Source organism: Populus nigra, chromosome 1 (assembly GCF_951802175.1).
Source record: "Populus nigra chromosome 1, ddPopNigr1.1, whole genome shotgun sequence".
Taxonomy (NCBI): domain Eukaryota; kingdom Viridiplantae; phylum Streptophyta; class Magnoliopsida; order Malpighiales; family Salicaceae; genus Populus; species Populus nigra.
Window position 1 is genome coordinate 14,531,331 of NC_084852.1, and position 21,928 is coordinate 14,553,258.

A 21,928-nucleotide genomic window follows, 5' to 3' on the forward strand; every position below is an offset into this window, starting at 1 on the left:
TCATCTCCATCGCAATTTTTTTGGACAACCTGTTAAGTAGTAATTTCGCTATTAGGTCTTGCATAAGAAGTGCAAGATTTAAGACTTTAAGTAATGTCTCCTTAGTTTGGTTGGAGAGGGAGGTGACATTGAAGGATGTTCAGGAGGCAGTGTGTGGAGTTGTGAAGTCTCCGAGGCTCTAAGGTTTGATGAATTTAACTTTAATTTCTATAAAAAAAAAAAAAACATGGCCATTTATTCGAGATGAGATTTTTTTGCTAGTTTTGAAATTTTAAAACACTAGCAGGATGTTTAAAGGAATTAATGATGCATACATCACATTAGTTCATAAGGTTAAAAGTATTAGTAAGTTCATAGATTTTGGGCCTATTAGTCTTGTGAATGGGATATATACAAGATCATTGCCAAGATCCTATCCTCGAGAATTAAATATTTCATGGATGACTTGATTAGTGATAGTCAGTTGACTTTCATTTTAGGAAGGAAGATCCTTAGTAGTTTTTTGTTGGCTAATAAAATTATAGGTAGTATGCGAAGGCATCATGTTCAAGGCTTCCTCTTAAAAGTGGGTTTTCAAAAGTCAATGTCTTAGGATTTCATATGCGGAATCATAGGTTTTATGGGTTTTAAAGGTAAATGGATTTCCTGGATTCAAGAAAGTATTTCAATAGCTAATCTTTATGTTCTCTTCAATGACTCATCATCTAATGAGTTTCTAATGTAGAAGAGAATTCAGTAAGGGACCTTATATCACCATTTTTGTTTAATAATGTTTGTTACGACTCGATTCCCGGATCCATGACCGGCATATAAACAAATTTTCCCTCTAAAGTTCAATACCTATGCGAACCCAAACTCATATACAAACTTATCATTTAGATAACTCAATAAGAGTTCAACGCAACAATAACAACAAAACCAACTTTATAATATAATTTGATTGTCTTAATACAAGAGTTAATACACATTCATAGTTGTGGAGTACTAACTAGATATAAAGAAAATGTACAATTTACAACAAAAAAAGTAGGTTCTGAAGGTCCAACAAAAATGACATGCTAACAAGTTATAAGCCTGAAAAGATAAATAATGAGAAGGTGAGTTCAACAACTCAGTGAGTAGATAACATTCAATATAGACACACGAGGTAATACAAAAATGAGAAATATATTCACAATTATGGCTTTAGATTCTTATAGGAAGGTTTCTCAAATAGGCAATGAGAAGAATATCATAAGGTAAAGCTTGTCAGAAAATTAAAATGCAATGAGTATAAGGCTCCGTACTGTGGGATGATCAGTCTACACAAGTTGGTGACTCTTCCGACCAATTAGGGTTTTAGATACGATGTGCATAAAGACTAACGCTACCCTGTTAGCATAAGTATTCTAACTGGCATACCATAGGTTCATAATCATAATCAAACAGATATATTCATATCTTAAGGCTCATCTCATGACATCAATCAAATAAGGAGCTATCAATTCAGAAGTCAATTCAATATATATATATAATTAGAATTCAGATTCAATAATTAATCATGCTTTATCGTAACAAGGATAATAATCAACATATAGTGACATGCTAACAAGTTATAAGCTTGAAAAGATAAATAATGAGAGAGTGAGTTCAACAACTCAGTGAGTAGATAATGTTCAAGATAGACACACGAGCTAATACAACAATGAGAAATATATACACAATTATGTCTTTAGGTTTTTATAATAAGGTTTCTCAAATAGGCCATAAGAAAAATATCATAAGGTAAAGCTTGCTAGAAAATCAAAATGCAATGAACATGAGGCTCCATACTGTGGGATGATCAGTCCACACAAGTTAGTGACTCACCCGACCAACTAGGGTTTTAGATACGATGTGCACAAAGACTAACACTACCCTGTTAGCATGGGTATTCTAACTGACATATCATAGGTTCATAATCATAATCATAATCAAACAGACATATTCATATCTCAAGGTTTAACTCATGACATCAATCAAATAAGGAGCTATCAATTTAGAAGTCAATTAAAAATATATATTGGTTCATATCAAGAATTTAGATTCAACAATTGATCATGCTTTATCGTAACAAGGATAATAATATATATTATCAAGAAGCGTGATCCAATTCATATTAACAATTCAAATATTTATAATACTTGTCATTCATGTGAAAAATTATTCACTCACCTGACTCAAAAGTGAACAGAACTCAAAAGCAAATATCAAAAGAAATCTTACTGATGTCTCGCAGGTAGAATATCAGGATTATCTAAATATAAATGAGACATATTAAAAAATGACTCAAAAAGAATGTATAACTTATTTAATACACTTAACTAATGGTCTATTCCATAACCCTATATGTTTTTGAACTAAAATAGTCATTTTGCCCAAAACCCAAAAATTAAACGGTTTTCCCGAAATCTAATTCATAAGAAAACAAATAATAAAACTTGATAATAATTCACTAAATAACCCTCAATTATTCATCAAATCAATCTGAAATAACCCTTAATTATTCATCAAACCAATCTGAAAAGGCTAATATTATAGTTAGGGACCAGTCTGAAATTTTATCATATTTTTAAGGGTCAAATTGTAATTTTGTTAATTTGGAGGACTAAACTAAAAATATCATTAATTCATGACTATACTGTAATTTTATGCATAATTAATCCTCAATTCTATCTAGAATCTCTAATTATGCTTCAGGGACCATTATGGAATTTTAGTAGATTTTTAGGGGTTAAATTGTAATTTTTGTCAAATTGGAGGACCAAACTAAAAATATCATAAATTTATGACTATACTGCAATTTCACCCATAATTCATCCTTAATTATGTCTAGAATATCTAATTATGCTCCAGGGACCATTCTAGAATTTTATCAAATTTTTAGGGTCAAATTATAATTTTATCAAATGGGAGGACTAAATTGAAAGTGTCATAAGTTCATAAATATATTGGAATTCTGCCCATAATTGATCCTCAATTCTGTACAGAATCTCAGATTATGCTTCAGGGACTAATCTGTATTTTTCCAAAGTTCGGGGACTAAATTGTAATTTTCATAAATTGAGGGACCGAACTGAAATTCCGTCATCTTCAACCTGAAAACCAGAATTTCCACAGATCACCTACTGTTATATCAAGATTTCTAACTCAAATTCACCATTTAAACAAATCATAACTCAAAATCATCATTTTTACCTAAAATCTTATTTTAAGTCTTGGAAAGGCACGATTCTTAACAATGTCAATTTTGTGTTGTACCCTTCCATTCCATTATATGTCATTATTTAAATTTTCTTCTAGATTAACGAAGAAGATTAAATTCATGCAAATGATATTCTTTTCAATGGAGATGTGAGTACTCGAAAAGTTAGTAAGGTAGTTTGAAATTTTCTTACTAGACTAAAAGGTAGAAGGGGTTTGGGAGTGCGATCTATCTTGGTAAAAAAAATAAGGCATTGTTATTTAAATGGTTATGGTGATTTAATAATGATGTCACAACAGCTCAGAGGAATTTTATAGATATGAAATATCAATCTAAAAATAGTGGGCTGGTTCTAAAATTCTCAAGAACTCTTTCAGCTATTTAAAGTAGTGTTTGTACAACCATCAATGGCATGAAATAATTTTTTTTGGACTTTAAAATGAAATATCAATGGTTATAGGAAATAGGAATCACACTTTATTTTGGACTTCAAAATATGTAGGTGATTCTGCTCTCATGCTTGGATTTCCTAGTCTTTATGTAGTTTGTGGAAATCCAAATCCAAATGCTAAGATTTCAGATATGGAAACCTGGAATGACAACAATTGGACATGGTCCTTATCATGGAGGAGAAAACTATGGGACTAGGAAAAGGTAAAGGAAGAGGAATTATTGCAATTGCTATCAGTGGTCTCTTTTTAAGCCAAAATGTTAATGATAGGAAGGTATGGAGACCAAAACTCAAAGAGATTTTTTCGATAAAGTGTTGCACCTTTTTTTTAGTCAATTATTTTACCAAGGGAAAAAATCATTTTTGTTAGATATATGGTATTATTGTGCTCCACTAAAGGTAGATATTCATCTATAACTTGTTATCTTCAATAAATTATCTATAAAAGACTTTCTACATTGAAGATGAATGTTACAAGGCAATGATTTAATCTACCTATTTTGTAAAAAAGAGACAAAAACTATTAATCATATTGTACTATATTGTGATATGGTTTGGATGTTATGATCATGGTTGGTAGATTAGTTAGGAAAATAGTGGATAGTCTCTAGATAATTTGTTCTTATTGTGGAATAGCATAGTAGTTGGATCTATGCAAAAAAGAAAGAAAGAAAGTGGTGTTTGTTCTTTTTTAGTATAGTTTGGTCAGTCTAGAATGCTTAAAATAATTTGATTTTTAAATAGGAAGAAAGAGATTGGGATGATTTGTATTATTTTCATTTTCATAGGGCTACAATTGGAGCAATATATAATTATGGATGTTTATGCTATAGTGGGTTGGATTTACTATGTTCATCAAATGGTCTTTTTATACGGACTAATTATAAGACAAAAAATGAGAAGTGACTCATCCTGGATACCTCATTTTACAAGTATGCTGGAATGGAATGTTAATGCGTTTACAAGTGGCAATCTAGGACCATCAAGAATTGGTGGAGTTCTAAGAGATCATGAAGATAAATTTAATTGTATTTGTTTCTTACTCTACAAGTAATTATATAAACTCCAATGAAAATGAGATCATGGCAATTCAAAAGGCATTGCTTTTGAGTATTGATTGCATCTGTGCTTTTTCAAATTAATGGACTATATAGAGTTTAATTCTTATAATGTTATTACTTGGATTAAAAGAGAAAACATCATGCTATGCATGCAAGGTGAATTCCATGATATTCTCACTGCATGCAATTTGCTCCTTCTGTGATTTTTAAGTATGTTCATAGAGACAAGAGTAATGTTGTGGATCATTTAGCCAAGGAGTTCTTAAATAAGCTAATTTAGTTACATGGTTATAACCTTTATTTAGAGACTCTGGAAGTATGATTATGATTAAATGTATTGCTTTGTAAGTATGTTTTTTTTACTAATTTGATATTTTATTTTCTCTTCTCTGTTAAACAAGTCTTGTTCTTATTGGCTATAACAACTAATTATAAAACTCTCATAATTCATTAAAAAGAAAATGAATAGTGACTATAATCCTAAGTCTTTTAGTATGAGTATATTATGTTTTTTTTTCATGTATTTGAAATATTAAACTACTTATTTATTTGATTTGGATTGAAGCCATATTTTGTTCTAATAGAATGTGTACCCTTAACCATCTTTCTTTTTTTTGATTGGATGATTGGGTAGGTTTTGAAAACCTTGTTGATTATAATAAGACTATCAGGCGGATTCTGAAAATAAATCTTAAGGTTTCAAAAACACAAAACTAAATTAGATCTCGATGTCACTGGTAACTCTTAACTGCAACTACAAATCTTCTCAAAATTAGACTAGGTGTAAGTTACAAAAGAAAGATGGTCAATCAGAGTTAGGTTATGGTGACTGGGTGAAAATGGATTAAGTGAAAGCCCGATTTGGTGAAGAATTCACCCACCCTATCACTCCACAAGGCATTTTTATTATTTTATATATATATATATATATATATATATATATATATATATAAACCATATAAAACAAGCTTCATTATTGAACATTTACATTTTAATGAAATCTTACTCCATAAACAAGTAAATTCCTTATATAGCATTATCATAATTCTTAAAAATACCAATGGAATTTTTTGTTGGTATTTATATTCTCATTTGTTATTAAAAAATTTATCGACGGGCTCATGGATGGAAATACTTTGTTGGTAAAACTCTCTCGGTAATTTTTGGTCTGTCGGTAGTAAAATTATCGATGGATTTACTTACTGGAAAAGCGTGCCAATTTTTTTTTCACCTGTTTTAGTCCGTCGGTATTTTCCTTGGGAATTTTGCCATATAACCGACAAAAATATTGTATGCAATTCTGTCAGTGATAAAACAGTGGAACAATAACATTTACAGTAATTCTTTTTCAACTCTCTAGAATATACCGACATTGGACTTAATCCGTTGGTAATTATTTAAAAATATTTTTTAAAAATCTATTTTAAAAAAGTAGAAAATAATTAAATTAATATAAATCAATACTCTATAATACTCAGGAACTGAGTTTCTTGGAAAAGAAAAAGAAGAAAATCAACTCAAACAGATTTACAACAAATAAATAACACATAAAAATAAACAACAGCAGCAAATAAACAAATCAACTAAAAACAATTTCCATCTAACATAGGAAACCTATTTCAGAACCTCTAACCTATCAACAAATAAAATAATTTAATTGAAATTGAACAACAAAATTGACCCAAAAAAAATCCAACAAAATTGATCTCATATGAAAAGAAATCCTACAACAACATTCATATAATTATTAAGAACAGAAAAATTTAAAAATAAAATAAAAAACAAATATAATGCAAAAAAACACAAAAATAGAAGAAAAAAGATCTTACCTTAATACAATTGCGAGTGAAGTTGAGAAGAGAAAAGAAAAAACAAATTCATAAAATATGGTAATTAAAAAAAAACCTGAGAAGAGAAAAAAAAGAAGAGAGGAGAAGCCAAACCTGTGCGTGGAGGAGAATAGAAGAGAAGTAGTTGAGTTGAGAAGAGAAAGAAAGAAAGGGATGTTAGTGTTTTTTACATAAGGAGAAGAAGAAGAAGAAACAACGTGTTTGAATGATATGAGGAATTCTAGTCTTTTTGTTAGGGCATTTTACCGACAGATAATTAAATATTAATATTTTTAACTATTTCATTGGTGATTATGTTTGTAATATTTAATTTAAAATTTTAATTAATAAAAAAATTTCAGAAACCCCTCAAATATCACCAACAACTTTTCAATCCATCAGTGATTTCGTCTATAATATTTAATTAAAATTTTTAATTTAATAAAAAAATTTCAGAAACCCCCAAAGTATCATCGATGACTTTTCAATATTTTAGTGATTTTGTTTGTAAGGAATAATATTTAACAATGCAATTGAAAAATGAATAGTTCCAGAGCTCTTTGAAAAATACCGATAGAATTAATCCATCGATGATACCCTTTGTAATTGACATAATGAACAGTGCCAGAAAAAAGTGAGCAGTTTACCAACGAGTTTACGAACAGTATTAATACTGTCGGTATAAATTAATAACATGTCATTGTATAATTTTACTTTGTTTTAATTCTTTATTTTCCCACTGTAATTTTTTTGGTGTATACCAAGAGAATATTTTCATCGATGTTTACCGATGAATATAGCAAGAGAATATTTTATATGTAAATTCACTATAATTTACCAACTAAAACATTTCATCGATATTTCTATTTGTAGTTGTTAATTTTCTGGCAGTGTAATATGATTACTAATTATGTGTAATAAGATGGTTTTATATTTTTAAATCATATTATTAATATTTTAAACATACCTAAAAATAAGATTATTGGATATGTGGAATTTCTTAAGAGGTCCCTCGTGTAAAATCTTTTAGTTATATAGCTTGTAGTTATATAGAGACAAATAACAAACAATATCTCTGGGGCCAAACCTACTGTTTTTTAAGTTAGGAGGGCTGGCTGGCTCCCCTAGCTAGTCGCATAACTTGAGAAATTTATATTTCATGAGGGATTTGTTAAACTGTCAGAAATTCCCTCCATGGTATAATTAATGTATGGCCGCCCTCTTGAAGTGCCCAGATAAAATGAAATGTCTTGACATGAATCAATTTGCATACTTGTTCTCCATCCTTATCCATACATGTGAAGAGAGAATGCTTCTTCTTACACTGATGGTTTTTAGACTTTTAGCATGTATATATTCCACGAATTTGAAGCTTGTTAACTTTCTGAAATGACCTAAACGAAATATATATCTATAAGAACACATATATCCACTACAAATTAGTCCATGGACTTTCCTAATTCCAAAAAAGTTGGGGAAAACAAGCCTAAAAGCATTGCTGGTGCAAGGAAGAAAACAAACATTGAAAGCATTCCACTAGAAAAAAGAAATGAAGCCCACTACTTAATTACACCCTCATGACCATGAAGATTTTCGCGAAGAAGAGTCTCTTTGCATGCAGCTGAAAGCAATTAGAAGAAAAGCTTAGTGACTAATTCCTTGGGTGATCATCTCTAGCAAATCCATCTCCTTCTTCACCTCGGCACCCTTCATCAAACTATCCAATCCCGATATCTCAAACTCCATATTGCTCTCATCAACCACGCAGCTGCAAGGCATCTCTTCCAGGAAGGACATAAACCCGTAACTATCATTAAACAAGTTTGTGTCAAAAGACAACTTGGATGCCTCGTTGTTATGGCCATGTCCATATGGGATTTCCAAATCTGTCGAGGATGAACCTGGGCTCTCGTTTTGGTTAGGTGAATTGGAGTTAACGTCCTCAGTTTTCTCTTCCTCGTTATTTTCTTGAGTTGATGAAGATGAAGTCACCATCATAATGTATCTTTGCAAGAGGGTGCTTTTAGAATCCAGGTCCTTTCCAGATTCACGCCTTGAAAATTGCCTTCTCTTGGTCGCATTCCAGTGATTCTTTATGGTGTTCTCTGTCCTTCCAGGTAATCTCTTGGCAATCTCGGCCCATCTATTTCCAATCTCTTTGTGGGCATTGATTAGTAGCTCATCCTCTTCCTCACTCCATGCATCTTTCTGCATGTTGGATGAATTATATATTGATATGACATTACTATTATGCATATTGTGGTGCTTAGAAGGAAAACAACGCAATGTCAAGTAGTGGAAGGAATGTTCATGCCTTTTGGTCCAGATAGCAATTAAAATCATAGAGCTTCATTCAAGCACAAGCATGACCACATACATGTAATCGATCAAATACAATAGAACCAAGCTAGGGTTATAGCTACAAACATATATATATATATATATTCAAATGGAGAAATCAAAGCAAGTAGAGAAGCTAATTAACCATGCATGTGATGGTAGTCATCTAAAGTTGAGATTTCATAATAATTTTCTTAACCGATATGTTCTATATATTTTTTGAAGACTAAAACCGAAGCTTTATCACGCATCATTTCTCTATTAATATACCACCTATTTTTCATGTAATTCTCTAGAATTTAAGATGGTTTTAACATATATATATATATATATATTTTTAAAGGGTGGCAAGAGCATCACTCGTTATCTTCCAGATAAGATTTCTTTCAGTAAGTTCTAATCCAGCTTGACGCTCAGTCATCATGCATGTCGATGCGTTGTCACTACTTCCTTAGTAGACCAAATATGAGATTTTATGATTTATTCTAGTGGGATGTTGGTGGCAAGACACTTAAAATAAAACGTTAGAATTGTCTTTCATAAATATACGACCTTTTTTCTCATTATTTCTCCAAAAATGGAAGGTAATTCCAACATTTTTTTTTCAAAAAAAGTAACAGTAGCAGCATTACTCATTATCCTTGATGTAAGATTTGCTTCGACGAGTTATTATGTGTGACAACTCATGACACTCAGTTACTATGCATGTCAATGCGTTGTCACAACTTTAATAGCGAACAAAATTTAATTTGAAATTGTAAGCTATATCGACAAGGACCTTAAAGCAAGATGGAGAGATTGTATTTTATAAATATAACAACTTTTTTCTCGATAATTCTATAAAATCGAAGGTAAAATATTCAGCGTTTTATCTATAAGAAGAGTATTTATATACTATGTGAATTTAGTAGGTGCATAAATGTAGTTATATTGCTATTAATTGGCCATGTATAAGGAAGGTAATATATTTATATCTATAACTACCAAGAGATAAGAGAGGAGAAAATGGATGAAAAGGGCGGAGAAACCTTGATGTCTGGCCTCAAATGGTTATGCCATCTCTCTCTACACTGCTTCCCTACTCTGCCCTCCAGCATCTTTGCAATTTGAGACCATTTCTTTATTCCATACTGCTTCACCGATTGCACTAATAGTCTACCATTAGAGATTCACAAAGTCAGTTCCTTCTAGCTCAAGTACTGATAACACATAGCAGACATGTGCAAGAACCCTAATTCATAAGCAATGAAAAGAAACAGCAAGAGAAAGTGAGAATCCTATCTACCTGTCTTCTTGAGGAGTCCATTGGCCTTTGATAACTTGAGATTTCTTATGAACTTTGGAGTCTTTTTCCAGTAGCAACTTCTTGGCCTTCCTATGATGATCAACTTGCTTGTGATGCTTAGAATCTTCAGTGCTCACACATGAGGCCTCATCTGTGGATACCCCATTGTTAGCGGTCCTCGTCCGTCCGATTTCTTCAAACCCGCGTTGCTCCTTCATCTCCTTTTGATTCAAGGAGCGAGCTCCAGATATTTTCTGATAATCATGATCCCGAACTGGTCCTCTTTGTAAGCCATGCAATAGCCTATCCCCACAACCTGCAGGCAACAAAGGTACTACTGTGGGTGTATAAGCATTGAGATCATGACTAGAGAAGCCACTTGCCAAGGAATCAAGGCGAGCCGGGTCGATGCATGTTGCTGAAATTCCAGAAAACGGATTCTGCGAGGAGCCTTCAATGGTAAAATGACCAAGATCAAGATAGGGGGGAGTGATATTGGTGGGGTGGCCATAACCAAGATGGTGAAAATTGTAAAAGAGGCCCTTGGAAGAGAGAGCCTCTTCAAGGGAAAAGTCATTAGTTCCCTCTGGATTCAAGTTGTATTCAGAGAGAAGGCTTGAAAGGAAAGGAAATTCATCAATCAGCATTGTATTAAGCTCCATGCAGTAGAGAGGGTAGCCACTAGCCAGGGCCCTAGAGAGAATAGAAACGAGAGAGAGAGAGAGAGAGAGCAATAGGAAGGGAGGCTGGTTTAATGTTGATTTCTAGGGGCTTTATTGGTGAAATGACTAATGAGAGAGGGTTGGTGTACACTTGGCTGATTTCTAGCCTTTGATGATATTACATTCAAGGGTTAATATTGCTTCTTGTTAGTGACCGTTTAGCTCTCTTTTTCTATTGCTATCGGTGAAATTTATTATTATTTTATTTATTTATTTATTTTGTGAGATTATTTGTTTGTTTTATTTTGTTTTGCAATATTGATGATCACCATGTCTTCACAAGGTTCGTATCTTAGGAAAATCCTTTGGAGGACACGTGGCATCCATGTAAGGCCCTTTCGTTTCTTCTAAAATCTAGTCTATATAATTTTACAAGTAAATAAATCATATATAGTTCAATTCATCAATTGTCTGAAGACACACGTATGCATGTATGTATGCATGTATGTATGTATGATTTCATTTGCTTGCAATTTGGTATGAGGTTTAAGGCCTTGCCCTGATGGTAAGTTAGTGAGTGCACTTACCATCTATTTGGCGTGGACAAATCCTTTGGCCATTAATTTTTATTTATTTATTTTTTGCTAACAATTCTTGCCTTAAATGTTATTATCTTAGTCATTAGAAAAGAGAGTCAATAATTGCTAATTGGAAATGATCAAGTTAGAGGCATTGTTTTTTTTTTTAAAAAAAAAAAATATTACTTGATATTTGCTGATTAAAGTTGCTGGGCGAAGAAGAAGGGACTGGGATTACTTCACCTTTCCTTACATTACATGACTAGTTATATCTCATTTATAATCTTTCTAACTCCAGTAGCAGTCCCGTTTGTATTTATATTTTAAAAATATTTCATTTTTTTTATCTCAAAATTAAATCTTTTTAATGTTTTCAAATTGTTTTAATGTGCTAATATTAAAAATTATTTTTTAAAAATAAAAAAAATATTATTTTTTAAAAATAAAAAAATATATTATTTTAATACATTGAATGATAAAACTATTTGACAGGCTGCATACTTAATGCCTTTCCTAGGTAGCTTCTAATGGAATCACTCTCCATTCATTGTCTTATTAAAGGTGAGCCTAATCTTTGGTCATGTAAAGGCATATAACTATTTTGGTTTTTTCTGTGGTTAATGCCCTAAGTTTTAGCTTAATTATGTTAGGATTAATAATTATCACTCCATGTTGACTCCTGCTGCTCAAGAAGACTTGTAATCTTGCAGCTGCTAATTAACATTTTCATTACCTCTAGGCTCCAGCCCTTCAAAGGCAGGCATTTAAGCCTAGCTTTCATTGCCTTCGGCTCTTGTTAAATTTGTTTGAAAAAGGGTCCGTTGGGACAAACCAATTTCGGCCCTCGAAAGAAGCATGATTTTTTTTCAATGGACAAAACTGAATGAGTTGAGAGATTTTATTGTGGAGAGGAAGGAGACGATGGACATCCAAGAGCATGAACTGAGATGATTTTCTCAAATGAATGTTTCATTTTTGAAACTCCAGCAGCAATTAATAATGATTCGGCTGATCATTCCTAGTCAAGCACATAAACGACATTACGAACACAGAAATACAGATATCAAGGATTACTGTTCAAATACTTTCGACCAAACGCTCAAGAAGATTAACTGAAAGGATTATGGTTGCAGAGTTGTACAGAAAACAAATTATAAAATTCATAGCTTGTTATGTTACATACATTTAAACAGAATCTCTGAGAAGGGGACTTCCGGTTAAAGTTTTTCATTGTTCAGAATTAAGGGGCACATCCACCAAAAATCAACTACCCACCTTTATTCCCCTTGTTATCGCTACGATTCCCCTGCTCTCGGCGGCTGCACCAAAAGGAACCGTTCGAAGCAAAACAAAACGGACCGCATCTACTATCAGCAAAACCATCATCAAGGAGATCAGTGGCGTTTTTCCTCTGCTCCTCGAAACATGCTATTATCATCTGGAGGTATCATGCCATCTTCATCGGCTGGAATCATTCCCTCCTCCTCTTCTTCTCCAACATAAGAACGAGGCCCAGCATTAAATCCTCTATCATGTCCACTGCTCGGTGATCTCCCCCGCTCCTGCTGGGCATGGTAAGGGGATGGCCGACTTTGTTCGATCATTTCCTTGTGGAAACTCCCACCACTACCATGATAAGGGGATCGAGACCTCTCACGGTGGACTTGACGTGGTGGGGATGCCCGACTCCTTTCCATTATTGCCTTGTGAAAACTGCTACCACCAGCACTAGGTGATCGAGACCTCTCGTGCTGAATTTGAACAGGGATGGATGCCCGACCCTTTTCCATCATTGCCTGGTGAAAACTGCGCACTGGTGGAGCCCTATCGTGCCTGTCCGGGCTCCGACTATGGCTTTTATCATGGTTCCAACTTTTACTGCGATCACCCCAACCTGATCCCTTGTCAGGGCTCCGATTGTGATTGTGGCCTTTATCATGTCCATCACCGTATCCCCGATCATACCTGTCCACAAGTATCAAAGGCATTTCCTACCGTTACAACACTAGGAACAGCAGTAATAGCTTGGAATTCATTTGCATCTTCACAAATTCAACTTTAACCCAAATAAAGTACATAAAACAGTTCTTATGATAGCAAAACGCAAAGGTCATTTATTAAAATCATGAAGAACCTAAATGCAAAAAACAGATTGCCATGGAGTTGAAAGAAAACAAAAAAATAAGGCTACTGCAAAAGACAAACAAAAAAAAAAACAATGTTACAATCATTATTAGTACAATGGAATAACTTAAATAAAAGAAATGCTGTGCTGGATGCAACAAGTTCCCATTTATGTAAAATCACTTCATACTTCCAAGGTAGCCCAAATGAAAATAAGATATTTAAAGTTATGAATAATTCAAATTAGCCAATGTACCTGTCCCGCGACTCATGGTCATTTCCACGGCCTCCACCTCTTTCTGGTCTGCTAGAAGAGGAGTTGGACATTCCCCAACTACCCCTTCCACCATAACCAAAATCACTGCGTCCACCGCGCCCCCCATCATGACCGCCAGAGCCCCAACGTCTAAACCTTCCCATCCCCCCACCACCACGTGAAGCCATATCACGTATCTCTGGAGGGACCTGCTGATTTGCTCCTTCCAGAACTTTCATGAGATCTGAAGCATGCTTTGCATCCTGGTCACCAAAGAATGTGTAGGCCACTCCAGTGGCCCCTGCCCTCCCAGTTCTCCCAATCCTATGAACATAATCTTCCACTCCAGTAGGGAAGTCATAATTGATAACCACTCTGAAACAAATTCAAAACTAATTATTACCATAGTGATTTATCTTGTCAACTGACAAGAAAATCAGGAAATGTGAAAAAACATGTATGGTATCAATGAAGTGTGGACAACTCATAACATATTCCTCTAAGTTCATCATCCAAACATTAGTTGGTATAGAAAATCCAAATGACAGAATGATGGAATCGAGATATAAAAAGCTTCTGCATGAGCAAAAAACTGGCAGCCATTGCACAAAAGGGCACACAATGGGATGCAGAAGACACATGTGCTTCCAAATAAAGACTTGAAACTCCTAGAATTCTCATTTAGTTAGTGTAAGCGATGCAAATAAAGATGTCCAAAGCTTTGTCTAATGAAAAATCTTTCCAAACACTTTTTTCAGAAAGTTCTACAAATCTTTGCATAAATTTATCAGGTATATTGATTAAAACTTAGGTTGCTTTCTGATTAATTCAATGCAGGAATACTAAGGCTCAGTTTGTTTGCCAGAAAACCAACTGATTTTGGAAACAAATTCCATGGAAATTATTCTGAGAAAACAAAGTATCCATGATTTTTGGCTATTTTATGTGAAAACCGCTGGACAATGTTTTCCAGTATTTGGCATGAACCAGAAATCAACTTCATATTACCTTTTTCGAATAATAAAATTGGTATAACTATCTTTTTTAATGATAATAACTTTAATACAATTTTTTTGCAGGTTCTTCAAGCTATTGAATCTTTAGGATACGCTTTCCCTTTGTGGAGAGGGGAAAACAAATTCCCCCAAACAAAGCATAATTTTTCAATTTCTGGAAAACATTCCTTTGACTGGTTTTCCTAAGTTGCACCAAACATGGAAAACTAAAAATGTTTTTCAAATAAACATAGCCTAAGAGAAGAAAAGGTAAATTTTTCAAAATTTGCTGACATCCCAAAGAAATACAGCATGCAGCCGGGCTCAGGAATCAAGATATTATAACTGTACTGTATACCATTTCCCTGAAGCTAAATAACTTAACAATTAATAAGACCACAGTGTGTAATCAATACAAACATTCTAGCTACAATATATAGGGACAGTCCCTAACCTGATATCTTTAATGTCTAGTCCTCGAGCAGCTACATCAGTAGCTACAAGTATTGGAGACCTCCCAGTTCGGAACTGACTCAGAACATAATCCCTCTCGCTCTGAGATTTGTCACCATGAATAGCAGCAGCTCCAAATTGGCGGGCTAGGTTGCGAGCAAGTTGATCACACATCTTCTTGGTTGAGCAAAAAATAATAATCTTTGATCCAGATTCTTGTGACCGCAATATCTGCTCTAACCGTCTATGTTTTTCCAAGGGTGCCAATAATTCAACATACTGAAAGAGCATAACACATACAAGTTATCCAACCAAACAAATGCTTATGAATATACTCTTGCTCTTAAGTTACACTGAAATGGAAGGAAGTTTAAAAGGACAAAACATCTAATCTATTTGTTAAAAGTCCAAATTTACAAATTTACTTTGGGCTTCATCAGAACAGAAAAGGTAGAGTTCAGACCTGTGTGATTGACTTGTTTGCCACAAGCTCATCTACGTTGCCGATGTTAACCTGAACAGGATTGACAAGAAGATCTGCTGCAATTTTTCTAACTTCCTTTGGCCAAGTTGCTGTGTACATGAGGGTCTGGCGACGAGCAGGCACTTCCTTTACAATCTTTCGTATCTGGGGTTCAAAACCCATGTCCAACATGCGATCAGCCTCATCTAGTACAAGGTAAGAAACTTGACTGAGGCTAACTCTCCTCATTTCAAGAATGTCATTCAAGCGACCAGGAGTGGCAACCACAATATCTGCTCCTCTGTCTAGTTCTTTTAACTGGGGACCCTTTGGTGCTCCTCCATACAAGCACTGAAACACAACATATCATAGAAAACATGAGTACCATCACAAAAAGGCATTAATGAAAAAAAAAACTCAGAATATATTAATAAATAGATCAACAAATAATTTTGGACCAGAAAATACACATACATGTGAACAGATCTACATAACACATGCATATTAAACCATGAATAGCATACCGTGCAGGAAAATCTTGATGACTTTCCAAACTTCACAGCTTCAACTTGTATCTGTGTTGCCAGTTCTCTTGTTGGTGACAGTACCAGCACTGTTGGACCCAGTCGAGGGTCATTACAGCTGCGCTTGAGATGGATAAAGCCTGGAATTAGGTAACCTAGTGTTTTACCCGAACCAGTCTTGGCAACGGCCACTATATCTCTACTTTGCAATGCGATCGGCCATGATTGTGCCTGAATTGGAGTTGGGGCAGAGAACCCTGCATTGAGTACCTGGAAAAAGCAAAAACCCAGCAAGGACCATAAGCTGAGGTACTGGCTTCAAGATTCTGGTCGATTTTCTTTGGACTTATAGAGTGGCGAATGGCAGAAGAAGCATCATCCCCCATATGCAGTCGGCAAATGCTTGCTGATGCAAGCTGGAGCAGGAGGAGGCCTCTTCTTCCGTTCGGACCAAGTGGTAGACTATAACATCACCAATGACAGTCCCAGCCACGAACTTGGGCGATTCAGAAAACCCTCCCAAAAAAATGGTCCACCATATAAGGGCGCTCCAAATTATATGCAAGGCCCCAAAGGGAGGGCAGCACAGCGTACGACATTAGCTCCTCGCAGGAGCAAATATCGCACCTGCGACAAAAAGTACAGAGGGCAAAAGCATTAACGAGTCTGAAACTCAACATTGGACCTCCATCAATCACATAACTTAGCATGAGAAACACTTTTCATGGTTTTTCTAACTTACAAGAGCTCCACGCCACAGGTTCTCTATACACAGAGAGAATAAGGAACTAGAAACGCATACCTCTTTTAAAATCTCGGAAGGAAAGCCAGTAGTTTCAAATGATGTTAGAGGAGGGGGCACTTCATCACCCTGTGAATAGTTATCAGGGAAAATTTTAACATCTTATCTAATGATCCACTACAAAGTTAATATAAACAAGGACTGCATGCAGGTTCTAAACCACTCATGCTCTCACAGATTAATTTCACAAAAATAATTATGTAGCAAATAGGCTAATCTATTTTTAAATGCAAACATCAAACATTCCTATAAGAATGTCCACAAAAAAAAATCATGTCCGGTGATAGGGCAGTTAAGCAGGGAAGAAAGAGATAGATTAAGCTAATAAAGGGAATATTCAGCAAGTTCTGGTCCCTGTCATTACTGGCAATGGATTAGTATGACGATTCTGATCCAAAATTCTCACAGCAATGTTCTATGGAGAATATCTGAAATTAACTCAATGTTCAGATTTAACAAGCTGCTTGATCAGAGATATTAGCATAAAAAGAAGTTCCAAATGTGCTTGAGAACATACTTATTCGTAAATTTCCGAGAAAAAGTAACAAAGATTCACAGTCTGTCTCATAAGATGGACAGGTAAAAATGCCATGCATAAACAGCACACCACATGTAAGAAGCACCAAAACAAAACTCATTCAAGGAAATCCATGAACTCACAGTGACAGTTATTTCATGGCGGCGGCGATAAGCCTCTCCAGACATACCACTTCCTCCAGCTGATGATCCATATACCCGAGCAGAGAGTCCATTGGCTGTTCCATTTGGGACATTTTCAGATTGAATTGCTGCACCTCTTGCACTCTAAGAAAAATTAAGGACGTCGCATCAGATCACCGCAAAACAAAATTACATCTTGGTGAGGATCTATATGCAGGAAAGCTTAAACAGACAATTCAATACTACCACACATTCACATTCTTTATGGTTTGAAATCATATATCAACACTGTCGTAACTTTGATGGCAATCCATACCTGATTACTACTGCTAATACTCTTGGTTACAGCATCAGGTTTTGATCCAGCATTGTTGGCTCTTCCATACCTATCATCTTCCTTAACCGAGGGATTATACCCCCGATGAGAAGACTGGTGAACTTGAACAGAAGAAGTAATGGGTAGTGACGAAACAGACTTCGGCAGAGTAGGCCTCTCATACTGAGTAACATTGGTCTCTGGATTCCAAAAATAAAGGTAACCGGTTTTACCATCAACCAAACCTCTCCATGGTTTCGGGAGAGTCGGGTCCTCCGGTGCATACCTTGGACCCACGGAAGACGCAGTCGCTGTAGCAGCCATTTTAATCAAAACCCTAAAATAATTACCCAATAAGCTTAAATGAGTAAAACAAATAAATTAAAAAAAATAAAAATTAATCAGAAAAAAGAAAGAAATGAAAAGGCAGATCTAATTAATTAATACAAGTATTTTCTCATCGATCAAACAGGTTACAGAGACCCTTGATTCTATACTTTCTAAGATCAAACAGATTCAGATCTGATATTAGAAATAACAATAATAATTTTGGACCATAGAAGAGAAAATAGTACCTGACGGCGTCGTTGCAAAGAGAAAAGAGGAATGCTGTGGTTCTTTCTCTCTCCCACCCTCTCTGAATGTTTTAGATGCTTTTTAGAGAGAGGAGTGTTGAGAGAGGAAAGAGGGAGGCACCTACCACGGAGCGTGTATTTATAGAATATGGCAGCAACGCGGAGCAGATATTATTACTTATTTTGGAGTAAATTATTATTCTTGGTCTCAAAGTTTTCAAACAATTATAACTTAGTCCTTCTTGTTTGGAACCCTTGACATTAGTCCCTTTGTTCCCCTTTTTTCCTAAACTAATGAAATAAATAAACGAGTGAATAAATTAAATAAATTAAACTAAAATTTTAAGAAGAAAAAACAGTGTAGATGAATTAATGTTCCTGTGATCTTTATTATAGAGTAAATATCAAGGATTGTAATTTTAACTCCTTTTTTCTGTTTTTTTTTATATTTTATCCTTAAACATTTTATTTTCTAGAAATTTGGACTTAGTAATTTGTTTCTATTTTTATTTTATTTTTTTTCATTGTATAAAAAAACATGTTAGCATTAAGTTAATGCTTGATTTTGCATAAAAGAGTTTGATTTTATTATTTATAAAAAAAATTAGGGCACAGGGAGACCAAAATTGAAAATGGTTGAGAAATGCAGCCCTTTTTCTGCCCATTTACTATTCATCCACCACAATTTTTACAGAAATATATCTGGAGATTTTTCTTAAATTTCATTTGTCTTTTTAAATCAAAAATTATACATTTTGATCTAAAATTTAATTTTGTTCAAAGTTTAGATTCCTCATTTTAGGTGATGAAAGAGGAAGTTGTTAGAACACGGAAGAAAGAGAAAATCATGGGTTATTCAATGAAAAAACTAGTTTTCAATGTGAATTGGTTTTATTCAGTTCTATTAAGATATTTTTTTATGCTTCATCTTGTTGGAAAAATTAGATTAGAGTTGAGAAAGAAAAAAATTATTAAATTTTATATTTACAAACAATTTAGGAGTGTTTTAGGTTAAGAAATTAGTTTATTAATGTATAAATGATGTGTTTTGGGTTTTTTTTTTTTGTTAAAATAGGTTGGGAAATAATTTTTCGGATTGAAAACCCCACAACTCAATTTTTTTACCACTTATTTAGTGATTGAAATTTGAAAATCAAGATGACACATCGTTTGTTTTTTTTTAAACAAAACAAAAAAAAAATCAAACAACACGTTGTTCTTCTTTTAACATAAAAAAGAAGAAAGAGACACGGCCTCCTACTTTTTGGCCCAAGCATGCTAGCTCATCTAGGGCCATAGAAGTTCTACTTTTTTTTCTTTATTAAGATCATAGCCTTTGTTTTTATACTTGCGAGTGTTTTTTTGTACAACCCTTCATAATATTTTTTTAAATAAAAATTCATTTGATTACTTGTGTATACCTATTTTTATTGTTGTGTAGTTAAATAAATAAATGATTTAAAAAAATAAAGTTGTTAGACTCAATTAGGTCATGTACTTCACGAGTTAACTTTAGTTGATCAAAAAACATTATCACCTCAATATTTAAGAATCAATGTTATAGTGTTGTTGCCTTAAAGAAAAATATTAAGTAAAATTGGGTTTTTGCTTAGTTAAGTGATATAAAATTAACTCCAACATGATATAGTTTAAAACTCAAGTTAGGCATGGCTCAACCAAGTGAGTCTTTAGTTTTCATTGAAGTTGATTAAAACATTAACAACACCTATAAAGACTTTTATTTTTACATTAGAAATTAACTTTTGATTCGACATGTTTTTGCTAGTTATGACTCAACTCCATTTCTCTAGCGCTTTTATGGATTGTGTGTTGGATATAAGCAAATAAGATTCCAATTATCAAACATAAATCATGGAATTATTTATTTTTACCCTATTGCAAGGCTAAATGCCACTTGGTGGAATAAAATATCATCATTATCAACCAACCATTCCTTCAAGGTTTTTATTTACATGTGTGTGCATATGTGTCTAGCATATAACATGTTATCGCATAAAAAAAATTGCATATATGAAAATACAATATGGAAAAAAATATGTTTTCAGGTGGTTGATTAATAACGAACCACAAGATGGTGGTGTGTTAACCAGTCCAATAAAAGGTCTTTAGTCTTATTCGTCCACTAATGGTGGTCATGTATCTCATGGCCAACCAATAAGGGAAATCAATGATGACAAAGTTTGGTTGTGCCCTTCAATTTTTTGGATTTTTTTGCTACTAATGGTGGAATTAGTGACTAGGACACCATAAGTTTTGATTGGGGAGGGGTGGTGTTTATTTCTTAGATGGTTATGAGGAGAATAATGGTTGGACAATGGAGAAATGGCGTCTTGTTTCACTGTTGGTGAGAAGAAAGAAAGAGACATGCGCTAAGCTCAGGTGTGGTATGGGTCATGGTATGTTTATGAGCTTGTTTGGTTTGATGGTTCAAATATTTTCTGATTTGATCTAACAATCCATGTCTCAATGGTTTTAAATTGAATCTATAGTTGTGATTTGTTTGGGTTGTGTCTGGTATGAGTAAGCTTAGATTAGATTTATGAACCAACAACTGAGATTTAGTGGGTTTTTAGAATAGAGATCTATTATTTGTTTGGGTTTTGATTGGGTGTATGTAAGCTTAGATCAGGCTTCTGAATCAACAGATGAGATTTAGTAGTTGCTTAAATCAAATGACTAGATCTCTTTTCCTTTTTCTTTCATTTTTTTCAATGGCCCAATCTTTTTTGTTTAAAGCTTAAATTTCTTCAGCAAAGAAAAGGCAAAAAAAAAGGGAGGGTGAATTAATTCTGCAAGACTTTCTCTAAACTTTCTAAACTTTTAAAACTTAAAAGAAATGAGCTCTCTCAAATGGTGCACTAACTATTTATATCTAGTGCACCATGATTAATCATATCCTATCTCATTGCCCCATATCAAGTGGGTTGTAATTATTATATATATTTTGATAAAGTTAAAATAAGTGTAAAAACAAATTTGACCATCGAAAAATATTTTTTGACTCCAAGGAAAAATGCTTTAATCTTGAAATGATGGAATTGACATTGATAAATAATTTTTTGCCAGTTCTGACGTGGCAAATTCGATTTTGATTGCAAAACAATGGTTTTGGGCAATTTTGATGGGAAAACTGATGTGACCGTAAAAAGACTAGTTTGACATCGATAAACCAATTTTGACGTGGCAAACTTGGTTTTGATCATAAAATGATAAAATTGGTCAATTTTAATGAGAAACCTAATTTTCATTGTAAAATGACATATTTGACGTCAATAATCTAATTTGACCAATTTTAATGCGAAAAACTTGG

General features: G+C 33.8%; 2 protein-coding genes across 2 annotated transcripts; both read right to left on the reverse strand.

Annotated features, from left to right (window-relative positions):
* Window positions 1–8,208: 8,208 nt before the first annotated feature.
* On the reverse strand, window positions 8,209–10,836 carry LOC133669772 (transcription factor MYB118). The gene is made up of 3 exons (XM_062090084.1): window positions 10,190–10,836; window positions 9,933–10,059; window positions 8,209–8,772 (listed from the first exon to the last, which is right to left on the reverse strand). Exons 1-3 carry the CDS (start codon window positions 10,834–10,836, stop codon window positions 8,209–8,211), a joined length of 1,338 nt encoding a protein of 445 aa, XP_061946068.1.
* A 1,678-nt stretch (window positions 10,837–12,514) lies between these two features.
* LOC133692719 (DEAD-box ATP-dependent RNA helicase 46) lies at window positions 12,515–18,737 on the reverse strand. Its single transcript, XM_062113844.1, has 9 exons — window positions 18,598–18,737; window positions 18,023–18,359; window positions 17,707–17,850; window positions 17,047–17,115; window positions 16,245–16,514; window positions 15,721–16,071; window positions 15,259–15,536; window positions 13,810–14,184; window positions 12,515–13,394 (listed from the first exon to the last, which is right to left on the reverse strand). Exons 2-9 carry the CDS (start codon window positions 18,344–18,346, stop codon window positions 12,824–12,826), a joined length of 2,382 nt encoding a protein of 793 aa, XP_061969828.1. The 5' UTR covers window positions 18,347–18,359; window positions 18,598–18,737; the 3' UTR covers window positions 12,515–12,823.
* Between the last annotated feature and the right edge of the window lie 3,191 nt (window positions 18,738–21,928).